This window comes from Paroedura picta, chromosome 10, assembly GCF_049243985.1.
Source record: "Paroedura picta isolate Pp20150507F chromosome 10, Ppicta_v3.0, whole genome shotgun sequence".
Lineage (NCBI taxonomy): Eukaryota > Metazoa > Chordata > Lepidosauria > Squamata > Gekkonidae > Paroedura > Paroedura picta.
In genome coordinates, this window is record NC_135378.1 from 37,586,763 (window position 1) to 37,611,154 (window position 24,392).

General features: G+C 41.1%; 1 protein-coding gene across 3 annotated transcripts; it reads left to right on the top strand.

The window, feature by feature from the left end:
- The first annotated feature begins 1,276 nt into the window (after positions 1 to 1,276).
- Positions 1,277 to 22,941, top strand: DCTD (dCMP deaminase). 3 transcript variants are annotated; one of them, XM_077302320.1, is made up of 7 exons: positions 1,516 to 1,654; positions 5,619 to 5,696; positions 6,958 to 7,069; positions 7,993 to 8,128; positions 11,792 to 11,908; positions 18,058 to 18,154; positions 21,549 to 22,941. In XM_077302320.1, exons 2-7 carry the CDS (start codon positions 5,659 to 5,661, stop codon positions 21,625 to 21,627), a joined length of 579 nt encoding a protein of 192 aa, XP_077158435.1. In that variant the 5' UTR covers positions 1,516 to 1,654; positions 5,619 to 5,658; the 3' UTR covers positions 21,628 to 22,941. The 3 variants fall into 3 exon arrangements, with proteins under 3 accessions (XP_077158434.1, XP_077158433.1, XP_077158435.1); XM_077302318.1 differs by lacking the exon at positions 5,619 to 5,696 and having other exon boundaries at positions 1,282 to 1,654; XM_077302319.1 differs by lacking the exons at positions 5,619 to 5,696; positions 18,058 to 18,154; positions 21,549 to 22,941 and adding an exon at positions 14,938 to 16,175 and having other exon boundaries at positions 1,277 to 1,654.
- The last annotated feature ends 1,451 nt before the right edge of the window (positions 22,942 to 24,392 follow it).

Genomic DNA, 24,392 nt, shown 5'->3' on the forward strand with positions numbered 1-24,392 from the left:
AATTTTATCCTGCCACTCCCAGGCAGGCTAGCTCATGGCGGTTCACAACATAGTAAAAACATAAAAACCCCATAAAAATACAATTTAAAACAGATAAGAACAGCATAGATGGCGATCAACCTAGTCTCCTTCTTTGACCGAGAGATGAGCTTATTAGATTGGGGAAACTCAGTGGATGTTGTTTACCTGGATTTCAGTAAGGCTTTTGACAAGGTTCCCCATGATGTTCTGATGGGTAAACTGGAGGACTATAGACTGGATTTTCGGATGGTTAGTGGATAGGGAACTGGCTAGAAAACAACACCCAAATGGTGGTTGTCAATTTCATCAGACTGTGTACCACAAGGCTCAGGACTGGGTCTGGTACTTTTCAACTTTTCAATGATCTGGAAGAGGGTGTAGGGTTTAGAGGGAACACCTTGGAAGTCAGAGAAAGAGTTCAATGAGATCTGAACATGCTGGAAAAGTGGGCAAATGAGAACAAAATGCAATTCAGCAAGGAGAAGTGTAGAGTTCTACATCTGAGTCACAAAAGTGAGAAGCATGCATACTGGATGGGAGATACACTTCTGGGCTACTTGTGGACTCTAAGCTAAATATGAGCATACTGTGTGATGTGTCTATAGAGGCAAATACAGTCTTGGGCTGTATCATCAGAGGCATCACATCAGAATCACAGATGCCATAGTCCCACTGTATAACATTCTGGTCAGACTCCACCTGGAGCATTGTGTGCAGTTAGAATCATATAAACAGAGATGGAAGGGATCTCCATGATCATCTAGTCCAACCCCTGCACAGTGCAGGAACTCACTGCATTTTTGGCCCAGAACGCGTTAATAAAAGGATGAGAATTCCACCTTTTCATTTCTAAAATATTGTTCTCAAATGTCTCTAATGCCTCTCACTGTTTTGGGTGGTACCCTTGTTTGTTTAATCCTCGTTTTGGCCTGTTCTGTGTGCTCCGGAAGCTTGTTGGCCTGGTAAGGGTTGATAAAGGTGTAGGATTTCTGCCTTTTTCCTTTCTAAAATATTGTTCCCAAGTGTCCACTGTTTTTTGTGGTACTCCTGTTTGTTTAATGCCTGTTTCGGCCCATTCCTGACCATTCGGGCTTTTACCCTAACCCGTTATTTATTTTATTTATTTATGTATTTATTTAGTCGCAGAGGACCTCAATTCCCAGAGACCCATAGCAAGCCTGAAATTCTGTCCCTTTTCGCTGCCCACGCACGGCAGAGCAATGCATCCTGGGGGATGTAGTCCGCCCACACTTACTTTTCATTTACTCTACCAGATTTTAAATTGGAGCGCGCCCCGAGGGAATCTGAGCGCGCTGACCAGAGTTTCGGTGCAATCGTAACCAGCGCTACACCCCTCGAGGCTCAGGGACTTCAACAGAGTTAGAAAGCCGTACTTTAGCATGGGAGGACACGGCTTCATGGGAGACCAGAAGGCTCTTCCAGCACGCGGAGACCCCGGCGACTCCTTGGCCAGCCCGGAGCAGCTTCCCTTCGGCTCCGCCTTTTCCTCCTCCTCTTCCTCCGGCCCGTTCCGCGCCAAATTGCAAAGGGGCTCCTCCGTGGGCTTGGACATCCTACCGAGTAGCGGCAAGATGAGTGGTGGGGATCACGCGCGGACCGGCCATCTCAATGGGTAGGGGAGTCGGGCGCGAGCCCCTGCCGCCCTCGGCCACAGCTGCAGGTTCCCCCCGCGGTCTGCTTTGCACACGTGCTCCCCTTTCGTTTCCCGGGGGCTGCCCGGGAAGTGCCTCAAAGTGTTTATCGTGAACAGAGTTGGCCTAAACGTGGGGCGGGGGAGAGATTTCTGCCGGCTTAAAACGCCCCCCCCCCCATGTATTTCAAACCCCAGCACTCCCCGCCCCCCCCCCCCCGGTTCTGAATTACTGCAAAAGTAATAAGGGGCGGCGTGATTTTTGAAGAGTAGAAGAGTTCTAAACGAACTTAACTAAGAGAGTAATATGAATGAAAATGCTATACGGTTGGCCCTTCATTCTGATTCTTCTGGGAAGAGTGAGTCCTCGCGCCCAGTCTTCAGAGACAAGTTAGTTGCTGGCAGGAGCGGTGATTCTAGACTCTCCGATCTGCTTTTTGTACTTAGAATCGCGAATCCGTCCGATGGTTTAAAACGGGCAGCCCTCTCAGCCTGTCTGTGGCGGTAGGAAAAGCTTTGGGGCCCGGGGAGGAGCTTTCCGGGGTCCTCGCTCACAGGAAAGCTCACGCCTTCCCTGTCGCACTCTGCAATGTGGGTTAGGCTTCGAGTGTCTCACTGGCCCGAGGTGAGCCTACATGGTATAGTGTGCCTTTTCACCTGGCAGTGCAATCCTAACAACACTTTCCTGGGAGAAAGCCCCACTGAGTGTACTTGTGGGGTTCTGAGTAGACCTGATTAATATGGCACTGTAAGAGTTCCAGAGCCTCATCTGACACTCCAGGCAGTACTGCGCACAGAATTTAGAGATGGTTACTGGAAACTTTGTGTTATGCCTCTGCAAAATTAGGGGCCTGCCAGTGCTGGGTCATTTAAAAATATATTATTTATCTCTTTCAATAATAGCTTTTTAGTCTAATTTTGCTGTGGTGTTTTCCATACAGGGACAGGGGCATTCTAAAGAATACAAAAATATTTAAATACACAATATTCCCATAGGAATGTAATGCTCTATGTCTTATTGGGGGGGGGGATTACCTTGAGGGACCAATAACTGGCAAAAGGCTGGCATCCCATACAACTAAAGAATATCATCTTCCATAAAGGTTCGGTTACAGTCAATATTCTGTGCAGAGGGTAGCAGGGAATTTTTTAAACAAAAAAATCCAATTTGGATAAAAAGGCATTTTTTTTTGCAGTATTTTGTCTTGATTATAAAGTGAACAGGGAGACCAATCTATCTAAAGTAAAGGAAGCAGCTGATGCCCTTGAATAGTGAGAGACTTCAGTAGTGATGAAGGAAGGTTAATGTCCAAAGAGATCTAGCCAAGGTGATGAATGTGGGTCTTTGGTAGGTGGAAGAGTGCCAAAGCCTTAATATATCTGAATCTCTGAGCTGAATAATATGACAAAGTACTAGTGAGAGACAGCTATTAATATTTAGCCTGGTTATTAGTATAAAATGGCAAATTCAGGCACAGTTTGTAACACATTCTGGCTAGACATGAAATTTCATAAAAATCTTATTAACAAAGCAGCATTTTTATGATCTGATTAGAGAAGCCTTGTACTGAGTAAAGCCAGTGCTCCATAGAGCGTACTTTTATCATCCCTAAGAAATAGTGGCTTTACAGATTTTTGGGTGGAATTCTTTCCCAGGTCTGGTGGAGATCTTTTTGGTTCAGGGAATTGCTGATCACCATTGTGGAACAGTAGGTGAATTTCCCCTGGGTCAGGCTGGATGCTGGGGACTTTTTTTTGGGGGGGGGATCACTTGGGCATGACACTGTGAGCAGGCAGGTATTTGTGAGTTCCTGCATTATGCAGGGGATTGGACTAGATGACCTTGGAGGTCATTTCCAACTCTATGATTCTAGGTTACTTATGATTGAGCATAGGGCTGGAGGTAGATTAAAAACATTTCTCAACCACTTAATTATAGCTTTGCTCTTAACAGCGTGCCATAACCCTGCTTCCTGAAACTATGGCTGCTATCTTTTTATTTGCTTTAGTGCATTTCATCCAGCTGTTCCTTAAAGGAGCTCAGGGTGAAGTGCATAGTTCTTTTCACCTTCATTTTAATGCCAGAACCACACTATGAGACAGATTTAAGTCCCGTAGCTCCAATGAGACCAACAAGATTTTCATGGTATAAGCTTTTGAGAGTCAAAGCTCACTTCATTAGATGCAAGTAGGAATGGGGAGCCATGAATCCATTGTACCTTTCTTTCATGACTGCCTTCTTTGCAACACCCCTCCTACCTTCTGACTGACATATAAGGACGCAGGGAGGATCCTGCATTCCTGTTTTTGTTAATACAGCTTTGACTCTCTAAAGCTTATACTCTGAATATCTTGTTTTTCTCCAAGATGCTACTGGACTTGAATCTAGATCTTATGCTGTAGACCAGCATGGCTGCCCTCTGAAACTGGGGTAGCTTAGGTTGAATGTTAATTCCCAGCCAAAGACCATCTGGAGATTTTATGGCAAAAAGGGATATGAATTCCTGGTTCTAGGCCAATCACTGTACCATACTAACTCTTAGAGGATTTGGTCCACTAAATTTATTAGTGTAAATTTTTTGTAACTCATTCTTGTAGACTTTTGATGTTTCTCTTTGTAAGTGTGCAACTCTTGGTTTTACGCTGGTCTTGAAGGGAATATTTTTGTGACGCACTAATTTCAAAGTTACTGACTTTTCCACGTTCTTCAGTAAAGTCTTGACTTTAAAAAATGTAATAAAACTATATGCATGATGTGATGAGATATTTTATTGGATGACTAAAAGTGGTATGAAAAAAAGCCTGAAAAGCTACCTGTTCTGGGAAACAACTTTATAGCTGAGTAAGTGGAAGACACGGCCTTCTGTCTGGCTGTAAATATGATCAATAGACAATCGAATTTTAGCTTTCTTAGGTCTTTTCATTTTTAGGCCTTTTCTTGAGTTAATTTTTATAGAAGGGTGAAAAAAATAATGCCTCTTGCTCTCCCCCTATGCATTCACTAGAAGATCTTATAAGAGCCCATGTGCAAACAGCTTGCATCACCTGTCTCCGTATAACTGTGACTCTGAAAAACTTTGCATTAAAAATGAGTATGTCAAGGAATTCTTGCTGCCACGTTCCTGCGTATGTTCAGTTTCCTCATGTTTCTGATGTTGTTAGGTGCGAAGACATGTCCAACCCATCGCGACCCCATGGACAATGATCCTCCAGGCTTTCCTGTCCTCTACCATTCCCCAGAGTCCATTTAAGTTTGCACCAACTGCTTCAATGACTCCATCCAGCCATCTTATTCTCTGTCATCCCGTTCTTCTTTTGCCCTCAATTGCTCCCAGCATTAGGCTCTTCTCCAGGGAGCATTAGGCTCTTTTCCATGTTTCTGATAGCATCACTTAAATGATTCAGCCCTTAATATTTTCTGCGAAACTCACAACAGTGGTAGATTAGGTAATAATTTGGCCTATTTCTGTAATATTCTTAATTTAGGAAGGATTAGTAGAAAATATGGTGTGCCAACAATGTTTGTGATCTTAGGGTCAACTGTATATCAGGCATGGTCCTGCAGAAAAGTGTTGTGAAGATTTTAGGAATCAGCAACTACTGATAGTCATGCTTTGCTGGGAGAATAAGTCATCAAAGTTCCTTGAAAGACTGCTTTTGTTCCTACTGCAACCTTGTATTTCAGCAAGAGCTGAAATGGTTTAATTTCAAGCCTAGGCTCAGTTGAGTCTTTAAACTGACCCTCTGTCTTGATATAATGAACAGATTGCCTGGTCTTGACTGGTGTCTTAGCTAAATGCAATTTATACGCAGTGCACCTCTTATATCTTAGTTTCAGTTAAAGTAATGATTGTTCTTCAGGTGGGCTCCCTTAGGACCTGGAAAGTTGGAAAGAAAAGTGTTTTTCTTACTCTTTACAAGTTGTCTTGTATGTTTTCTCTTGAAGTCTTTGTGACTGAATGGATATCAAATGAGACTGTGACATCATGAAGAAGCGTGGTACTGATGAGATTCCAGAGGAAGGGCATTTTTTAGTCAGTGTCAATCACTTTCAAATATGAAACCAACAATTTTTTCGTCTCAGCTTGCTACAACCACAATATGGTGCAAATAGTTAGACATTCAAGGTTCTTCAGGTGGCTGTGTGTGTGGGAAGGGAGACTGTGTGGGGCATGTGTGTGTGTGGGAGACAGAATGTGAATGAACAAAATTATGGAAGCTTAATCTCCATGAGCCTCCACAGAAAAATATTGGGAGGAAAATGCTTAATAGTTCATGAATGGGAGATGAGGGCAGTATAAGAGTACCGGTCCCATTTCTGCCCTTGCAGGGCATTTCCAAAACAGCAGTTTTACATTGTTTCTGAAAGCTCATGGTTTGTGAGGTCGCCCTTCTGAAGAACAGGAAATGATATCTTAGCATAAAGAAAAGCTGCTAATTAGATTTTTAGTTATTGCAATATGGAGTGAACTTGTATGAAGGAGGAGATAAATTATGTTTTTCTCAGAAACTGAAGGTGGTTTGAAAGATGGATTACTGCTTGTGCTGCATATCCATCAGACACAAAAGTAGGATGATTATAAATAAGTTTTGTACGAGTTCATATTGTTTCAAAGCATGTTTGATGGAACTTCAGGGTGTGCGGAGAGACATACATGCTGCCTTTAGACTGTCAGTTAAATGTTTGGAGGTCAGGAGGTGGGGTCAGCAGGGAGGTCACCTAGAAAGAGTTAGTAACAGCGTAAGAAGTGTTTCACAAAGAACATTTCATATTCTATTTATTTGTTAGTTACAGCAAATGAAGTTGTACCAGATGCTTCCTGTTGGCCTAAGAGATATCTTTGCTCCTGTAACTTAAATGTTGGAGCAGGGAATGTAACCTTTTGCATATTTTTCCAAAGAAGGTAATGCTGAGGGATGGATAATAGTTGGTATTGTGCTGCCTAGAGACTTCAGATTGCAGCTTTAAATGAGATAATTCAGTCGCCTTTTGGCCTTTTCGGTTTGCAAAAAAGTGTTGCTTGCAAGGCTCAGGGCACACATGAAACACTGATATTCTCCACCATTAAATTCTTGATTTGAATCTATAACCTTCAGGGTCAGATGCTGCTCTCTTAGTTGTACTAATTAAACTCCGATGCCACTCTGGAATTTTACATAACAGTAATTGACACTTCCAGAGATTCAAACACAAGGGTCAAAGTACACCTAATAGATTCTTTTTAAAAATACAGAACAGTTCATGAAACCATTACTGCTACTGTCATTTTTATTTGAATATGTAGGTGCTGCTGTGAAATGCTCTGTAGGAAACGTGATGACTATTTGGAATGGCCTGAATATTTTATGGCTGTTGCTTTCTTGTCTGCACAAAGAAGCAAGGATCCAAGTTCACAGGTAAGAACGGGGCATCCAGGCATGTTACGTTGTGCTATCTCTCAAAAAACCATACAGCAATAAGCCTTTCCTCATTAGAAGAAATTTAATGATTGGGTTGTCCTCACCTAGCTAGGGAATGTAGCTTTAAGTGTTCTGTGCAGTGGCAGCTTGAAGGGCTTTTCTCCTTGGGGAACTTTTTCTTTTCTGGCACTGCAGGGAAGGTGTTTGGTTCTTTCCTTTCTCTGTAAGTCTAATTGCTCTCCGTATATAGTTTCAAGCAGCTGATGGGAATAACTGCCGAAGAAATCGGGATTTTTGATAGTCATGTGCTTGTGATTTATGATGACCCTATGAATTAATGGCCTTCAAAACATGCTATGACTAGCAGTCTTGCAAACGGAAGGCCAGGGTTGTGTTTCTTGAATTAATCTGCCTCACGTTGGGTCTTCCTCTAATTAATTTTGCAAAGCTGGCCTCCTTGTTTTTTGTTTGTTTGCATTTATTTCTCTTTGTCAAAAGCTGTGCTGGCAACTTTTGCTGTCTTCGGAACAATGCTTGCTGGGCTTGCCAAGCATAGTTTCCAGAGAAACCTACATCAAAGCTTAGATGTTTTGCTTGTAGATGTCAAACAGTTCAGTCACATCCTAAAGTGGAGTTGATTCCTCATTCTCACCCAGCAGCAAGTAATGTAGACAAACTGTTTTTCAGTCATCTGCAGAATTCAAGTGAACACCAAAGGAGGGGGTTTAATCTTATTTTTCCCTTTATAGAGCCGTGGTTGAAATTTCTTTAAACATTTGTCAACACTGAATTAAGGTTTATCATTTAACTGAGCTTAAATTTATATATACTTAATTATCATACAAGGCCCGTGTTGTGACCTAGCTCTCACAATAATAAACTAGCTTTCAGGACTCAACAACATCTCTGCTTTGTTTTAGGTTGGCGCTTGCATTGTGAATTCAGAAAACAAGATTGTTGGGATTGGATACAACGGCATGCCCAATGGGTGCAGTGATGACCTGCTGCCTTGGTCAAGAACAGCAGATAGTAAACTTGACACGAAATACCCCTATGGTAAAGAATGTGTCTTAAATGAAACTGTCACTAAATTGTATGTGGATAGATGTTTTACGCTATTGCAACAAAAACAAAAAGTAATCTTGTGGTTAATTTAAAGACTAGCATTTATTTTGGGATGAAGCATACATCAGTTGCAGAGAGTCCTCAGTTGGAGTGGAAAAACCATGAAGTAGGGACTTTGAGACATACATTTATGTAATTCAGATTGTAGCCTGTCAAGACAATGCAGCAGAGGCAAACTCAATTTCCCTTCAAGCCTCTCAAAACCTCCTCTTTCTTGGTTCCACAACCCACCTGCAGCCTCAAAAACAACAACCAAACTCCTGAGAGCTGCAGGGAGAGCCCAGACAGCAGTGGGTAGATGATAGGATGCATGACATCACATCAGGTGAAGTTGGGGAGGTCCTGAATCATCCTTCCAAGGCCCAGTAGGCTACAAATATTAGTCAAGGTTCTGGTTAGCTATAAGCTTTACTTAAAAAAAGAGATAACTGCGGCTAGGTGGCCATGGTCTTAGGTGCCCAACCCAGGTCCCTTAAGTATGCCCAATACTGTAGCACTGGGGCCTCAGATGTGTGCCAGGAAGTGTACCTGTACAAATGCTTGGAACACCTGCTTGGAACATGACAGTGGCCAATTAATAACCCTAACCACTGCCTAATTATTGCATCAGAAATATACTCAGTTGTTTGTAAATAAATATCTCCAAATTACAACTGCCACCCAAATTATAGGCCTGTAGGGAGTGAGGAGAGGAGGGGCCCCAGGTGGGTGTGTACACAGCTATTTTTCCCAATCCTATTCTGCCTATTCTCAAAACCTGAAGACTGTTTCCGGGGTTTCTCATCGGGAGGAAAATTGAGAAAAGCTGCCATAGCAAAACAGACCATGGTTATGCAACTTCATTGTGCCCCCCCCCCCCAGTTTCACCACCACCTAGACAAATAGCAGTTCTGTTTATTCAGATATATAGTAACCTGAACATTTCACATGTCCTTCAGACAATTATCGATCTGGATTTTACCAGTATTTGCCTTTTTGGATGCCAGCCTGTTAGAATGCCGTTGTTTGGGAAGTCTGAAAAGGCCTGATTAGTTAAATTGTTGTAGCACCCTTTTGCTTTTGATCTGAACAAGTTTTATTTTAGTAATGCCAAAGTTTTGCAGTTTGATGATATTGTTTTCATGGAAATCTGACATAATGCACAACTTAAGCTTTTTATTTCAGTCCCCTGGTATCTTATTTGTACACAACCAGAGGAGTTATTTCCTGACAACTAGTCTAACTGGAATAAGCATTTGTTTACCTCCAAAAGACTAGTAAATATAGGAATATTTATTCTATGCAGAAAAGCTGCCTTTGAACAGATCTGCTTCCCAGTATTATAAGACAGATTCAGAGTTGATTAAATGTGTGTTCTAGGAAACAAACATTTATATTACAAGTCACTCCACAGGCTAGGCTAAACAAAATGAAATTAGACTATCAATGTATTAATTTTGTTGGCATGTGTGCCACATGTAAATGTCATTCAGAAAATAGAAATCATGAATAATAAGGACATGTTCCAATCACATTTTAAATTTATTAATGGCTCTAAAACAGAACACTGTTCATTAGCAAGATCATTCTAGAACAGCTTTTTTCAACTTTTTTACTATTGAGAAAACCCTGAAACATTCTTCAGGCTTTGAAAAATCCCAGAAGTGGCATAATCATGCAGAATAGGATTGGGGAAAATACCTTCCCACCCCCATCATTGGCCACGGAGGGGGGGGGGCAGATTGACATGTCTGTATATGGTCATATCACCTGAGAAACATTCTACAAATTTAAAAAATCCAAAAGTATTGACTCCCACCCATTCAGGAAACCCTTCCAGAGCCATCAAGAAATCCCGGAGTTTCATGAAACCCTGATAGAGAAAGCCTGTTCTAGAAAAATTGTCTTGTCATTTTCAAGTGCTTTGTCTGGTCTAGAATTTTTTACAGTTGTAAACAAGCCAACCCTTTAATTCATAACATTCTAATCCCTACTTAGCTTGAGAAAAACTTTAAAAATCTGAAAAAGAATCCAGAAAATTATACAAATAGTTCTATGTATCTAAGAAGAATGTAGGCTTCTTTTTCTCTAATAGTAGCTCTCTGTGTCACACGATATAATGTGTTTGAAACTAAGGAGACTTCAAAAAGCTGATGCAGTTTGGCATTTGGATTTGCTTCCTAATCCCATGGGGCCTGCTCAAGTTTTGGATCCCAGACAAAGGGTATGATCCAGCTAGCTTTTTAAAAATCTTGCCCAATTCTCTTCCTTTAAGACATCATAGCCATTTTGTTGGTCAAAACAGATGCCACCCTCTTCTTTTGAAAATTTTGGATAAGTGGATTGGCTCCAACCTAGAAATTAGGAATACATTTTGGACATATGATTTGCAAGTAGACTGTCAATATGCTCAATGTAGAATTTGTAGATTTTTCCCTTCTTAATAAGTTACTGTTATTTCACAGTAAGAATTCCCACTGGGTAGCTGTGCTAGTATATAGCAGTAGAATAAGTCAGAAGTCCAGTGGCACCTTAAACACTAACAAAATTAATTCTAGAATAAGGCTTTGTCCTAATGGATTTGCATGCCACCGTGTCTGGAGTTACGCCATTCATTGCTCCTGCTACAAGAAGTGTTCAACTTTCCATTGTTCCTTTACCTGCCGGACACAATCTGAATTCTGAGTTAAGGCAGCAGGAAACCTGAATGTGCAGTAGCCTGGCTTGAGCTCATGCCTCTCTGCTCATGCCTCGCTGCTCCCTCCTTGTTGCAGATAATAATTAAAGAATCCTCATTTAAAACTAACTCTGTTTACCCATTCAACTAGCCCAAGTTACTTCATCTCCCCCCACTCCCCAAATGAAATAGGATTTAATCCTAAAGCAGAATCCCACTTGTGACGGGGTTGTGTAAGATGCTCACCTGTGTCCATATATTGTAGGAAATTGGGGTTAGCTCTCAATTAGGATTCTTTCTTCACACTGCAAAAACAGAAGATGGAGGAGTGAAGTGCATGTGCAAGGTTCATGCACATTAATGCTAGCTTGCTGCAATGTTTGGACGCAGTCTGTCCAGAAGGTAATACAACAGAGCAGAGCTGAACATGTTTTGTACCTGGAACAAGTGACAATCTCTGCCCTTACGAATGCGAGAGTGTGCTTGCATAATCAGAAGAACCTTCCTGTCTGTGCATGTAAACACATAAATGGGCTCCTTTATATTGGCAGTTGGATGCTGTGTGAGAGCAGTGATGCCGTGAGATATTGCCACTTTCAGAATAGCTGGAACTGCTTGGCCTTCAGCCTATGGCTTTGTTACGTCCTGTAGGTGTTCACAAATGGCCACGTTAATGTGCTTAATGATTTCATTACTCATGGCAAGCCTGGCCAGACTGCTTGACCTTCACTGATCTTGGTTTTTCTGGATTATGTCCCCGCTTCTCCCTCCACAACCCCTTTCTAAATTTCTCTCTTGTGTGACAAATTGCACCGGCTGTTTGCCTCTGAAGGGCGCAGGCATTTGCAGCTTAACACTTTGTTAAGTTTTAGATTGATGACTCACTTTAATGAATGCTCATATGAATATTTGTTGGGTTCCTTTATATCTTTAATCAGTGTGTCATGCTGAACTGAACGCCATAATGAACAAGAACTCTGCGGACGTGAAAGGCTGCAGCATGTATGTTGCCTTGTTTCCGTGTAATGAATGTGCCAAGCTCATCATCCAGGCAGGTAAGGAAAGGTTTGCCAGCTTGATCTGTCATTGTTGCCACACTTCCCAATCGTGGGGCACCTCTTCAGATGTATTTTGGTTGTCAAATTGTGGCTGTTTAGATCTAAATTAATTGCACTATCGTCTTTTAAAACACTCCTTGAATTTTCTCTACTTGAGCAGTGCCAGGTTTTCCAGTGCTAATTGCATCCTCTGTGATTCTTAGCTTGTTTTTAATTTAAGTTTGCAACTTCCTAGTCCATGAGCTGCTAAGGAACGGAGCAGGCATTGCATATAATTACTGTCAATTTACAGTGCTCTGACACATTTGCAGAGAGGGAGTTTGGAGGTGGAGGGGGTGTCGTGGGAAAAGTGAATAAACTCGGTGTGACAAAAGATCTACTGGGAAGTATATATGTAACATATTAATTTGAACATTAGACATGGTCAGCACTTGAAGATTTTATATCTCTGGTCATAAATGTCATAAGACTTCTGTGATCTCTCTTATAATTATGACTTTCATTACAATAACTATAAATCTTCCCCACTGCAGCAAATATGCTGCTCTGACTGTTGGGCATTTTTTTCATCTGATTAGATTCTAGCATAATATCTTTAACCATGTCAGTTGGAAAATACAGACAGAGATAGTGGGTATGGTCCACAGAACAGGTGGTACATTCCCCTACACAGGAACTGTCCTTGGGGGCTCAACTGTTCACTGTCCAGGGTGGTAGGCAAGATATGACCATACTGCAACATTATCTCTAATTCAGTAATTTGGGTTGGATCCAAACAGCTTTTGTGTTGGTGAAGCAGGGAGGAAGGACGTCCCCTTCAATCACAGACCAAAGCCATGTGAGACGTGGTGGTAGTACGAAGGGCAATTGGGTGAAGTTGAGTTAAAAAGTTGTCTAAGATCTAGTCCTTTATTTTGACTCTATTTTGTCTCTCTTTGGAGAGATGTACTGTTGATGGATCTAAACATGCCCCTTTAGACCTTAGACACTGAGATTTTTCCTGTTCTTATGTGAGCAGGTTTTAAGAGGACATTTGGCTTTTAAAAAAGGAGATAAGATGGATTCGTAGAAAATAGGTCCATTGAAGTCTATTATATGTGATGACTAAAGAGAACTTCCACATCCAGACACACTAAGTGGTACTCAGAGGGAAAATTTAGCCTTTATGCTCTCCGTGAGGACAACTGGTTGGCCAGTTAAACAGATGCTGGACTGGATGGACTGATAGTTTGAACCAACAGGACACCCTTTATGGGCCATTCTGCATTCTGTGTGTTGATCGTATTAAAGCATTACAGGATTTTGGAAGAATGGAGCAGAATGCTGAGAACTGGCTTTTTTACATGGGCATACCTCACCATTGTTTTGACCTTCAGGATGTCATCTGCTGCATATGGGGAAGTTTTAGCTAGATATAAATGGGGTTGTTTTGTCACAAATGTAATATATTGGCAAATTTATCCTGTGTTCTGGCTGGCTAGAATTTTAGAAAATGAAAGGAGAGAAGTCTTTCTGCAGTTAATACCTTTAAAAGTTAAGTCCATTATAAGGGATGAATTGAGAGAAGAAGAAAAAAAATGATACATTTAACATGTGTTATATAAAGGAACAAGTAATACCTATTAATGACATCAAAATGAGATTGTGTAGCTCATGGCTATGGTAGAATTATTTAACACAAGGTAAAGGGCAGTTATAAAATAAAATCGCCAAAATACACTATAAATGTAAAATAAGAATCGGTAAAATGAGAAAAATTAAGTGTAGGGTACATAAAAGCAAGTTGGATCTAATAATAATTGCCTTTTTAGTAATAAAGACTACTTATGCTTAATTCTGCAGCATATATACATTTTATGGGCAAAAGAAAGTGTGCCTTTGAAATCCCCCACTGCAGTGCAGTTATTTCTTAATTCCTAATCAACTGACTACTCCATGTAATAATGAGGCAAGGCTGCCAAAATTAGCTTCGCTTGTCATTATGTACATTTGTAGTTTTAAACAGTTGAACGGTAATTAAGCACTTGTCATTTAAAGCCAACTTCTTTATAAAATTGTACAGACTTGAGTTTAGAACTTCCAGAATGTTTCTGCAAATGAAAGGATGTTTGCCAGTGGATACTGTTCCTGGGAAACCCACATCCCCAGTACCAGAATTTCGAGTGGGGGGAGACATTTTATTTATTTTGTTTACTTCATTTATATCCAAGTGGGGATTCAAAGTGGCTTACCTGGCTCTTCTCTCCTGCATTTAACCCTCACAGCAACCGTGTGAGGTAGGTTAGGCTTAGAGGGTGTGACTAGCCCAAGGTCACCCAGTAGAGCTTCCATGGCAGAGCAGGAATTCAATCCTAGTCCAGTATTGTAATTGCTATGCCATGACCATTTCTGCATTAGGAGACATGCTTTATTTTAGCCTCGCTTTAGATTTCCTTTGAATGCTGTGAGTCAACTCTAGCGTTTTTGCGTTTGGGCTTCCCTCCCCTCGTTTCCCAGTCTGAAATACACGGCATGCATTCCTCACTGAGTCCAGAGGAGGCAGCCTCCTATTATGCTTTGCCCCCTTCCCCTTTTCAAAACAATGTGTGTTTTTTTGCAAAATGGTGCTTGCTTGCACCTTTGTTTTCATTGAGCCCCTTAATCTCACCATTCTACACCCTTGATCGCCTCCCCCCAAAGTGTTCTGAGTGTAACTTTTTTTATTAAATCCTCATGGTTATTGTAATGTTATAACACTGCTGTGCGGGACAGTAAGACTGCTTTAACAAAAACCCTTAGAAACAGCGTTGTAACGCGATCACACCCCTTTTCTTAAAAAGTAGATTTTTCAGAAGGGAGGGGGAAGGAAGGGAGGGAAGATGGTAGCCCCCAATTAGACCGTGTTAGACCCTGCTTTAAAAGTTGAGATTCGGTTTTCTGGGGATTCCTTTGTTGCTGGGCAAGTGAGGGGGCAATTTGGTACTGCGCCTGAAGAAGCAAATTTTGATGCAGAAATGGATGAAGAAGTCGACTCTTTAAAAATGCAGATTCGAATGATGTTGCTAGAGCAGAAACAATCCATGATGGAATGGAGCAGGAGAGAGAAGGTAAGAAAGATGTGCTCCACAAATAGGAATCCCTCCATCTAAAGAAATGTTCCAGCGCATCAGTCATCCAGCACCAATACAGTCCAGTAATCAGTCGCCTGTTCATTTGTCATGAGGATTGTTCCTTTCACATTCAAGATGGACTTTCTTGTTATAACCTTTTTTACAGTGAGCCTGGCACACTCACGGATAATGACAGCATTAGAGGGTGAGAGCAGTGCTGCAGAAGTGGTGCTTGAAACTGCCAGAGAGAAGTTAACTTGAAATTACCGAGAATGTATTGTAAAATTTGCCTAGAATCTCTTGTAATGATATAGGGACAGTCTACTGATTTTTAACAGACAGACTTGAGCAAAAAAGTTGCTTTTTCATTGCGAAGCATGGTAGATGCTGATGGGTGGCAGTAATCTCACGTTCAGCAAATGAATGCTGCCAAAGTAGGTAACAGTGGAGTTAACAATTGTTTGATAATTAGAAGCTCATTGTTGAGTATCTGTCACCCCCATCCTTGCAAGCATTCTATATATATCCTAGCTAATCTTGTCACCTAGAATATTGAAAAAAACATCTATTTGTATGCATGCCTTTATGTGTGTTGAATCTGAAAAGCTGCTGCTTATATTTTTCAACCTATGACCCTGAGGTGTAGATGTGATTCTTGACCTCTGTATCAACTCTCTTCCTTCCCAAATTAAGCAGCTGTTATTTATAACCACAGTATCTACATGCCAGGATACCTTTGCTCTGTATCTGTCATACCAGTTCCAGTTGTTGCTGTCATGTTAGCTGAACTATTTTAGTTTGTTTCTAATGTGTGGTAACAGAATGTCATAATTCTGTACCTTGGTAACTGAAGGTGTTCGACTTAAAGAAAAAAGGTGCTGTGTATAGAAAGCACTTTGAATAGAAGTGAGATACAAATTAGCACACTTCTCCATGCCTACAGCTTCTGCAGAACTCCAAGCAATCTAACATGCGCTCATGACTAATCATCTTCAGTATTTTTCAGTTTTTCTTAAAGTTGACTGTATGTGCTGCCCTTGTTGTGAGCCATATTGGGTTGAATCAGACACCTTCTGGTCCAGTCTCACTTAGATCCTTTCTTGATTGCACCTGTGGCTTATATGGCTTTTTTCCCATTCAGGTCCCAATTATCCAGAGCAGAGGTAGTCAAACTGCGGCCCTCCAGATGTCCATGGACTACAATTGTAGTCCATGGACATCTGGAGGGCCGCAGTTTGACTACCCCTGATCCAGATAATAGTTATTATTTCTTCCTTTCTTGAAAACATTATCTGCTTATCTACTATAGATTCTCAGGGGAGTTTACACTGTGAATAGCAATCAAATACAATATGAATATTTTTAAAACACTAATTTCTAATCAATACATTCAAACTGCTAGTAGGCAGAACAAGCTAATGGAAAGCGGATGTGATTAAAAACATCAACAACCTCCTAGAGGTCGAAAATGAGGAGGACAACCTCTAGGGAGGTTGTTCCACAATCGTGGGGCTGCTACTGAAAAGACCCTGTATCTTTTACCCACCAGACAAGTTTTCTTGGCTGATGGGACAGTCAAGAGGGCCACTCTCTGTGATCTTAGTTCCTGGGTAGGGATGTATGGGAGAAGACAGTTCTCCGGTATGAAAGTGGACCCAAGCCTTGTAGGCTTTCAAAGCTAACATCTTGAACTGGGCTCAGGAGTAGATTGGAAGCCAGGTTAATTACTGTAATATTGAGGTCACAGTATTCCAGTAACTGGCCCTGACCAGCCGTCTAGCCTCATCATTCTTCACTAGCTGCAGCTTCCAAACACTCTTTGAGAGTGTAGAGCACATTGCAGCAGTCAAGCCTTGCTGGATCTAGGGCATGGATCACTGTGGCTAGATCAGTCTGAACAAAGTACCAACGCAGCTGGCCCATTAGCCAAAACACTCCTATCTACAACAGCCACCTGGTTTTCTTAGGCAACTGCTGTGTTGAACAGAATCCCCAAGCTGTGAGCCTGACTTTTCAAGAGGAGTGTAACCCCATCTAAGACAGGGGAGACTTCAAGTTCTTTGTCTGCTGTTTTACTAACCCGGAGCAGCTTCATGATTAAGTTTCAGTTTGTTCAGCCCATCCAGCCCATTACTGACTGCAAGCCTCAGTTTAGAACATCAACAGCATCCTCAGAATTAGGTGGAAATGAAAAGTAGAGCTGGGTGTCATCTGCATATGGGGTGACACTGCAGTCCAAACCTCTTCATGACATCTCTCAGTGGCTTTATGTAGGAATTAGATAGCATGGAAGGTAAGATCGAACCCAGTGGAACTCCACAGGCCAGAAGACTTGGGGTTGGAGCAGGAATACCCTAGCACCCTCTTCTGGGACCAGCATCCCAGATAGGACTGGAACCACCATAACACCATGCCCCCTAGGTCCAGCAGTGCAAGGTAGCCCAGCAGAATGCCATGGCCAATGACTCCAAAGGCTGCTGAGAGATCCACCAGAACTAGCACTCCCCTTGTCTAGTTCTTGGCAGAGGTCATGTATCATCTGTTCCAAATCGCAATGTAAAGCCAGATTGAAATGGATCCTGAAAATCAGTCTCCTCCAAGAGCCCCTGCAGCTGAGAAGCCATCACCCCCTCTAACACCTTGCCCAAGTATGGAAAGTTAGAGACTGGCTGGAGGTTCTCCAACACAGTATTCTTTTTGGTAGTACTTCCTTTATCGCTAGCGGACAAGCGAGCTAGATCCAACTCGTTCAGCATTTTCACACCCCAAACAAGTGTGCCCCTTTAGTTAAAATGCATTATCTATGATCAACAGGGCTGCTGTTACTTGTTATGGCAGACAGAATTCGGTAAGCCTGAGGTGTCTTTCCTTTGTTTGCCAAGTGGTGGGGAAGCCCTGCTGAATATGTGGAGATAATTTTGTTGGGAACAGAGCTGCTTTTCAATTTGAAGATTTGCATGCATATCTTCTGTCAACAACATCTCTAAACAGGAATTCCTTTGGGGCTCTGTAAATCTGTCTTACCTCGAGTAACATCTCTGCTTATACCTATTCTAGGTATAAAAGAAGTTATCTTTATGTCAGACAAATATCATGACACTCCTGAGATGACAGCTGCACGGCGTTTGTTTGATTTAGCTGGAATTATATACAGGTGAGATGGTTCTCGGAGGCTTTTGTCTTCCATATTCTTCAATGATTTTGTGTTATTGTAGAGTCCCATAGCAGCTAAGGAACTGGAGTTCATGTTTGGCTGTAGGGCTCTTCCTTTGTTTAAGGCACTATGATGTCTAGTGCAGCCACTCGGGTGTAGTGGCTAAGAATGTTGGACTAATATCTGGGAGACTCATATCACAGAAGCTCACTGGGTGACCTTGGACCAGTCACACTCTCTCAGCCTAACCTCCCACACAAGGTTCTTATGAAAGAAAATGGAGAAGAATGATGTAAGTTGCTTTGGGGCCCCATTGGAGAGAATGGTGGGGCATAAAATAAATAAATAAATGAAATGGTAGCACTCTAAGAGGTATTGTAATTGTTTATAATTTTTTTAACTTTGTGGATTTTATTATTGTCTCCTGACATCAGTGTTTCGGAAGGGCAGGTTAAACATAAAATTGATGATGATGTTATAATGAATTCAAAGTTGTTACCACCTAAAAATACACTTGGGTTCCCTGAAAATTGTGTCTGCCTATCTGTCTGCAGGGAAAAGCAGTTCATGGCAATGTTTTTTAACTAAATACTTAATTTTTATGGAGACTCTGACTTTTTATGCTATTTTGAATTGGATCTGTTCCATAAGCAGAAGGGGGCTTTTGTTTCCATAAAAAGGAGAGTGATTTCTGCCCCCTTCCCCTTTCTGCTGCAGATCCACAACCCCTTTTTTCCTTTTTAGAGAATGTAAAGAGTTGCAGTAGAGGTGGGAAAGATCCATTCTGCTCATGGTTATTTGGAGCCGGTTCATTCTGTGGTATTTCTGTATGACAGGATCATTTAACCTTCCATCTGGATTTCTTAAAAATACACACTTCATCTTAAGGCCTAAAAACATTTTGTCAGGGTAAAACTAAGTAATCTATTTAAGATCAAAATCTTCTATAGGGGAGAACAACCAGGCAAATTTCTCTGGTGGAAACTCTAAACTCAAAGAATAAAGGGAAGTCATGATGGGAGTAAATTGTGTTTTGGTAACTGATACTTCTGAACCAGGCTTTCTCAACCAGGGTTTCATGAAACCTTGAGGTTTCTTAATGGATCTTGAAGAGTTTCCCAAATGGATGAAAGTTAATTATTTTTAATATATATATTTTAATTTGTTAAACAGTTATTGGGTGATATGACCATGTATGGTCATGTGTACATGCCCCCCTCCCGAAATGGCCCATGATAGGCCTGGAGGGGGTAGAAAGGGGAAGGGCCCTGGGTGGGCATGTACACAGATATGCTTCCCACCTGTATTCTGCACAATTGTACCACTTCTGGGGGTTCTCAAAGCCTGGAGAATATTTCAAGGGCTTCTTGTCCCAGCCCTGCAGCCATCCACCCCCCATCCAGGGAGAGGTATGCTGGATGTTACTGTGTAGCCGGAGGAGGGTCCTCCATTGTCCCTGGTTCTGACTTCAACCAAAGACCTGGCAGAAGAGTTCTTTTTACAGGCCCTGCAGAACTCTGATAGCTCCTTTAGGGCCCTCAGCTCTCTCAGGAGCTCATTCTGCCAGGTCAGGGCCAGGACTGAAAAAGACCCTAGCCTGGGTTGAGGCCAGGCGTGCTGCTTTGGGACCAGGGTCCTCCAGTAGATTAGCACACGCAGCATGAAGTGCAGTGTGGGGGGCATAAGGAGACAAGTGGTCCCTCAGATAGGCAGGGCTCAAGCCACGAATGGATTGGGTTTGCTGGGTTTAATCAGTATGCAATGTTTGAAGTTGTATTGCAACAATTCTCTGGGAGTTCCTGTTCTGACATCCATGGGCACCACGGTGCTTGACGGCATTTTTCCTAGCACCCACCAAGTGCTTTTAGAAAGTAGATGGGGCAGGCAAGGCTTGATTGGCCACTGGAGATCTGATTAGCTGTGCAGATTTAAAATAACATCAACATTGTGTTGGCAGCAGCTGCCACAGAATAAGGCAGGCTATCTCAGTCTGGGTTTCATGAAACTGGTTTCTTGACAGCCCTGGAACAGTTTCCTGGAAGTGAGGGAGTTAATTTTGTATATATTTTAAATTTGTTAAACATTTATTGTGATATAACCATATATGGTCATGTCAACTCGCTTCCCCCTCCCAAAGTGGCCAATGATGGGCCTGGAGGGAGTGGGAAGGGGAAGGGGAAGGGGAAGGGGAAGGGGCCACAGGTGGGCGTGTACACAGCTATGCTTCCCAACCCTATTCTGCATGATCACACCACTTTGAGAAGGGGTTTCTCAAAGTCTGAAGAATGTTTCAGAGTTTTCTTAAGAGTAAAAAAGTTGAGAAAGCCTAGAATAAGGACATTCTCTGCGTTACCAAAGGTAAACTGTGTATATGTGAGAAAACATCAATGTGTTCTTTTTAAAAGGCATCCTGTTAAACAAAAATTCTATTAGAGTTATGTGTAGCCTCACTTCCTGACACTTTGTGGATTGCTCTGCCTCTTGCAGAAGCCCTTTTGTAATTCTACCCACTACCCTGTGTCAGAATTCCAAAGGTGCCTGTAGACTCAGAAAGATTGGGGACCTCTGATATGGCTGAAACCACAAGGGAAACCCTTTTGAAGCATGTCCATGGTTAGAATGCCTCCAGCATTCCCACCTGCTAGGCTGGATGGTGTTTGTGGGTAATCACTTTCCCAGGCTTGTCCTTCGTTGTGTTGACTGTTTTTGTCTTTTGTATTGATTTGTGAGGATATGGCTATGCTTAATGAATCTCGAGAAGTGAATTGTCAAGCTTAATGAGTCACTAAATCCACACTATTTGCATAATCCTCTGTTTACTGGTAGATTGTGAAATATATACACAGTCCCCAAATACCTTTGTTGCTAATTGCGGCAGCAGATGCTCTAATGATGGGAAAGGATGAGCTTAGTTGGGTGTATTAATTTTACAATTGTATAGTTGTGACTAAATCCATATTAGCCAATTTATATATTTTTGTTTCCCTTGCATAAAGATTTCTCGTTTGCTCCAAAACTACCGAAACAAACTTTGCAAGTTTCTGTATGAAAAATTATTGTGAAAAAAGAAAGATATCAAATTTTACAGAAAAACTGGTTGCATGATGCTGCCTCCTGCAGCTAAATTGTTAGAAATTCTTTGACTCCTGGCTAATTTATGAACTCCAATAGCTGAGAAACACACAGTCTAAGCAGCCCTGTGTGTCTTTTTGTCTTAGTCTTTCTTGTCTGGGTTTCTCTCAGTATGGTGCACTATAATTGGCTCCTATAGAGATAAAAACACAGAGTGAATCCAAGGATATCTTTTTTTTCCATCTTAAAATTTAGTTGGGAGCCAAAGCAAACAAAATGTTTAGCTACCTAATATTTAATATCTTTTTCTATTTCTTTTTAGGAAATTCAAACCAAAGTGCAGTAAGATAGTCATTGATTTTGATTCAATTAATAACAGATCAAGTCAGAAGCCTCTGTGAGATACATCTGAATACATTTCTAGAAGATTATCCTTTTCTGAGAAGCTGGAAATGCCTTTCATCTTGCAGTTTGGCATAACTTTTTGGGCCTACAGAATTGTCACCCTTTGCCTTGCCCTTAAACTTTGTATTTCTGTGCTTTTCTAAAGTTCTCCTAAACGGAAACTGTAAATGAGACCTGTACATTTGTATGTACCATAAGAAAGCTGTCCTATTTCTTACATCCATTATCCCAATGTCTGATCTGACTTAAGGGTGCTGAAATTCCAATCCAATAATCTATGAGCAATTGGGTATAGACAAAACCCCCTATAAAAACCTTCCGTTACACATATGTATAGGACATGTTTATGAACTCAGATGGTCAACAGAAAGCAAAATTATTAACAGTGAAAATGTTGACATTCAATCAATAAGCTAGACATCTATATAATAGGCAGATTTTTGTGTTGTGTGTGATACTTACACTGATACATTACACCTTGGTATTTTACCAGATGTTCATTTCTTTAATTGCTTCTCTTGCTACAATGTAGCACATGAGCATGTGTTCAATTACATTTGAAGAATGTTTTGTACTGGATGTCGTTTTAGAGTAGCTTTAATTCCTTTTTCTCATGATGCTTTCAGTTTAGGAAAGGGTAAGTGAATAAATCATTTGGCTTTCACCTACGTGACCCAGTTTGGAGCTGGTTTTAGTGACTAAAAGAAATCTGCTTTATTGGTCCAAATTTCTACTAGAGCAGAGGTAGTCAAACTGCGGCCCTCCAGATGTTCATGGACTACAATTCCCAGGAGCCCCTGCCAGCAAATGCTGGCAGGGGCTCCTGGGAATTGTAGTCCGTGGACATCTGGAGGGCCGCAGTTTGACTACCCCTGTACTAGAGAGTCCACCATACTCCAATTCTGGAACTATCCTCCAAGGTAACTTAAGCACTACTTTTCCTCTAAAGGAAAACAAGGAGATTCAGTCTGTACTGAGACTGTACATGCCAGAAGTCGTAATTATAGTTTTAGCTTGCTTTTAGTTGTTAAAAACTGGCTGAATGCCATACATTTTGGAAACACTGACTAAAACTATGTCTCATTCAATTTCTTCAGTATCTTTGTGTATCTCTTCAATCTTATAGAGTTTTTAAAAGGTAAATAAACCAAATGGTATGTTTAGATGTTTCCAATCCCAAAGATATTCCTTTTGCCACAAATATTGTGATGTTTCAATGGACTTTTATTTTCTCTGTGAAATCTCTCTATGTTAAGATATTATGTAATTTGGCCAGTTACCAGTATTATTAAAGTCTTATTAAAATGCAACTTTACTGAAATGGACTCATTATTATAATATTATGCCTTGTGCTTGGCTGTCGTCTGGAGTACTGCTGTTTCTGCAATCATATGCAAAGCATATTTTACATATTTGTTATATCATTACATAAAGAGTAATGATCAGAAATTACTTGGCTGCTGAAGAAAGGTTATGATGCTGCTATGGTAGTTATGGAAGCAAATGTGTAAAGATATTTTCTGTTCTATAGCATCTGAGACTGCCCTTTAACTTCCTGAATTTTCCATCTGAAATTTAGCTTAATTAGTTTTTCTGCGTGTGAGTGTGTCTTTTGGCCATTAGTTGAAATAAAGCTACCTATTTTTAAAATATCTTTGTATGTTTTTATGTTTTGAAGGAAAACTCTGATACATGATAATTGCATTGGGTCCCCCTGCACACTTATTCCCAGCCCAGTCTTTCTTCCTGATTTGCCTATAGTGTGGGAGCCCAGGTGTCTGAAAAACAATAACAAAGATGGGACCAGTGAATGAAGTCAGGCTTATGAGATGCTAGGAAATAGTTTTTGTATGTTGTTGTTCAATGCATGATCGTATAAATAACATTATCTCCTATCTGATCTACGTCAACCTAAGACACAGCATAGGTAGACTTGTGACAGAACTGAACAAACTGAATTGATGCCTAGGAAAGTTTTCACTTCAAAAAGTTAATTTCATTCAGAGGTATGTAGGAATTTGAGAGCCTTTGGGGAATTCAGCATTGTTCTTTTCAAACTGAGTAACAGAATGATACCTGAAGGTTACATGCAGTCAAAAGTAGTGCTCATTAAGACAAAGAATTCTCACTTCACATTCACATCAGTGAAGGCTACAGTAGCCACTTGTTTTCTGGAAAGAGATCTTGGGATTGTAATAGAAAATTTTCTGGCTCATGGTATGGCAGTCTGCTGGTGGAACGTGTCTATAATCTTCAACTTGAAAGGAGTAACCAGATTGTCACAGAAGTGTTTATGAGAGAAGAGTACTGACAGTTTAGTGGTGATGTCTCAAAAACCTTTTATTTCAAGAGCACACAGTTTCATTTTGAAATCCAAGCCCTTGGAGTTTAGTTCTAAATTACAGGGATAAAAGGCACAGATCTAAAAACCCGACATCCAGATCTGAACCATAAAATAGGGGCTTTGAGACATTAATTTACGTAATCCAGATTATAGCCTGAGAGGACCATCCTGCATACTTCCAGGTTACAATTTTAGATAAGTGACTTCATAAAGTAAACTGTATGACTTAAAATCTGACGTTTAAGATAGGAAGTTTAGCCCACGAGGTGTTGAACTGAGGGAAAAAATGCACTTGTGTCTGCATGTAGGTAATGCTCCTTTACATTATCAAAGATTACTCCGAAGGTAGAGGGAGGAGGGGTTTTCCCTCATGAAGTGAATTGACTAGGCATTAGAAGAACTGTCTCATCCAAATAC

Bases quoted from the DNA above. Each gene is read 5' to 3' on its own strand.
- DCTD (XM_077302318.1), top strand. From the start codon at position 1,422: ATGGGAGGACACGGCTTCATGGGAGACCAGAAGGCTCTTCCAGCACGC. The intron at 7,070-7,992 runs GTAAGAACGGGG...GCTTTGTTTTAG, and splicing joins GCAAGGATCCAAGTTCACAG to GTTGGCGCTTGCATTGTGAA. The intron at 8,129-11,791 runs GTAAAGAATGTG...ATCTTTAATCAG, and splicing joins TGACACGAAATACCCCTATG to TGTGTCATGCTGAACTGAAC.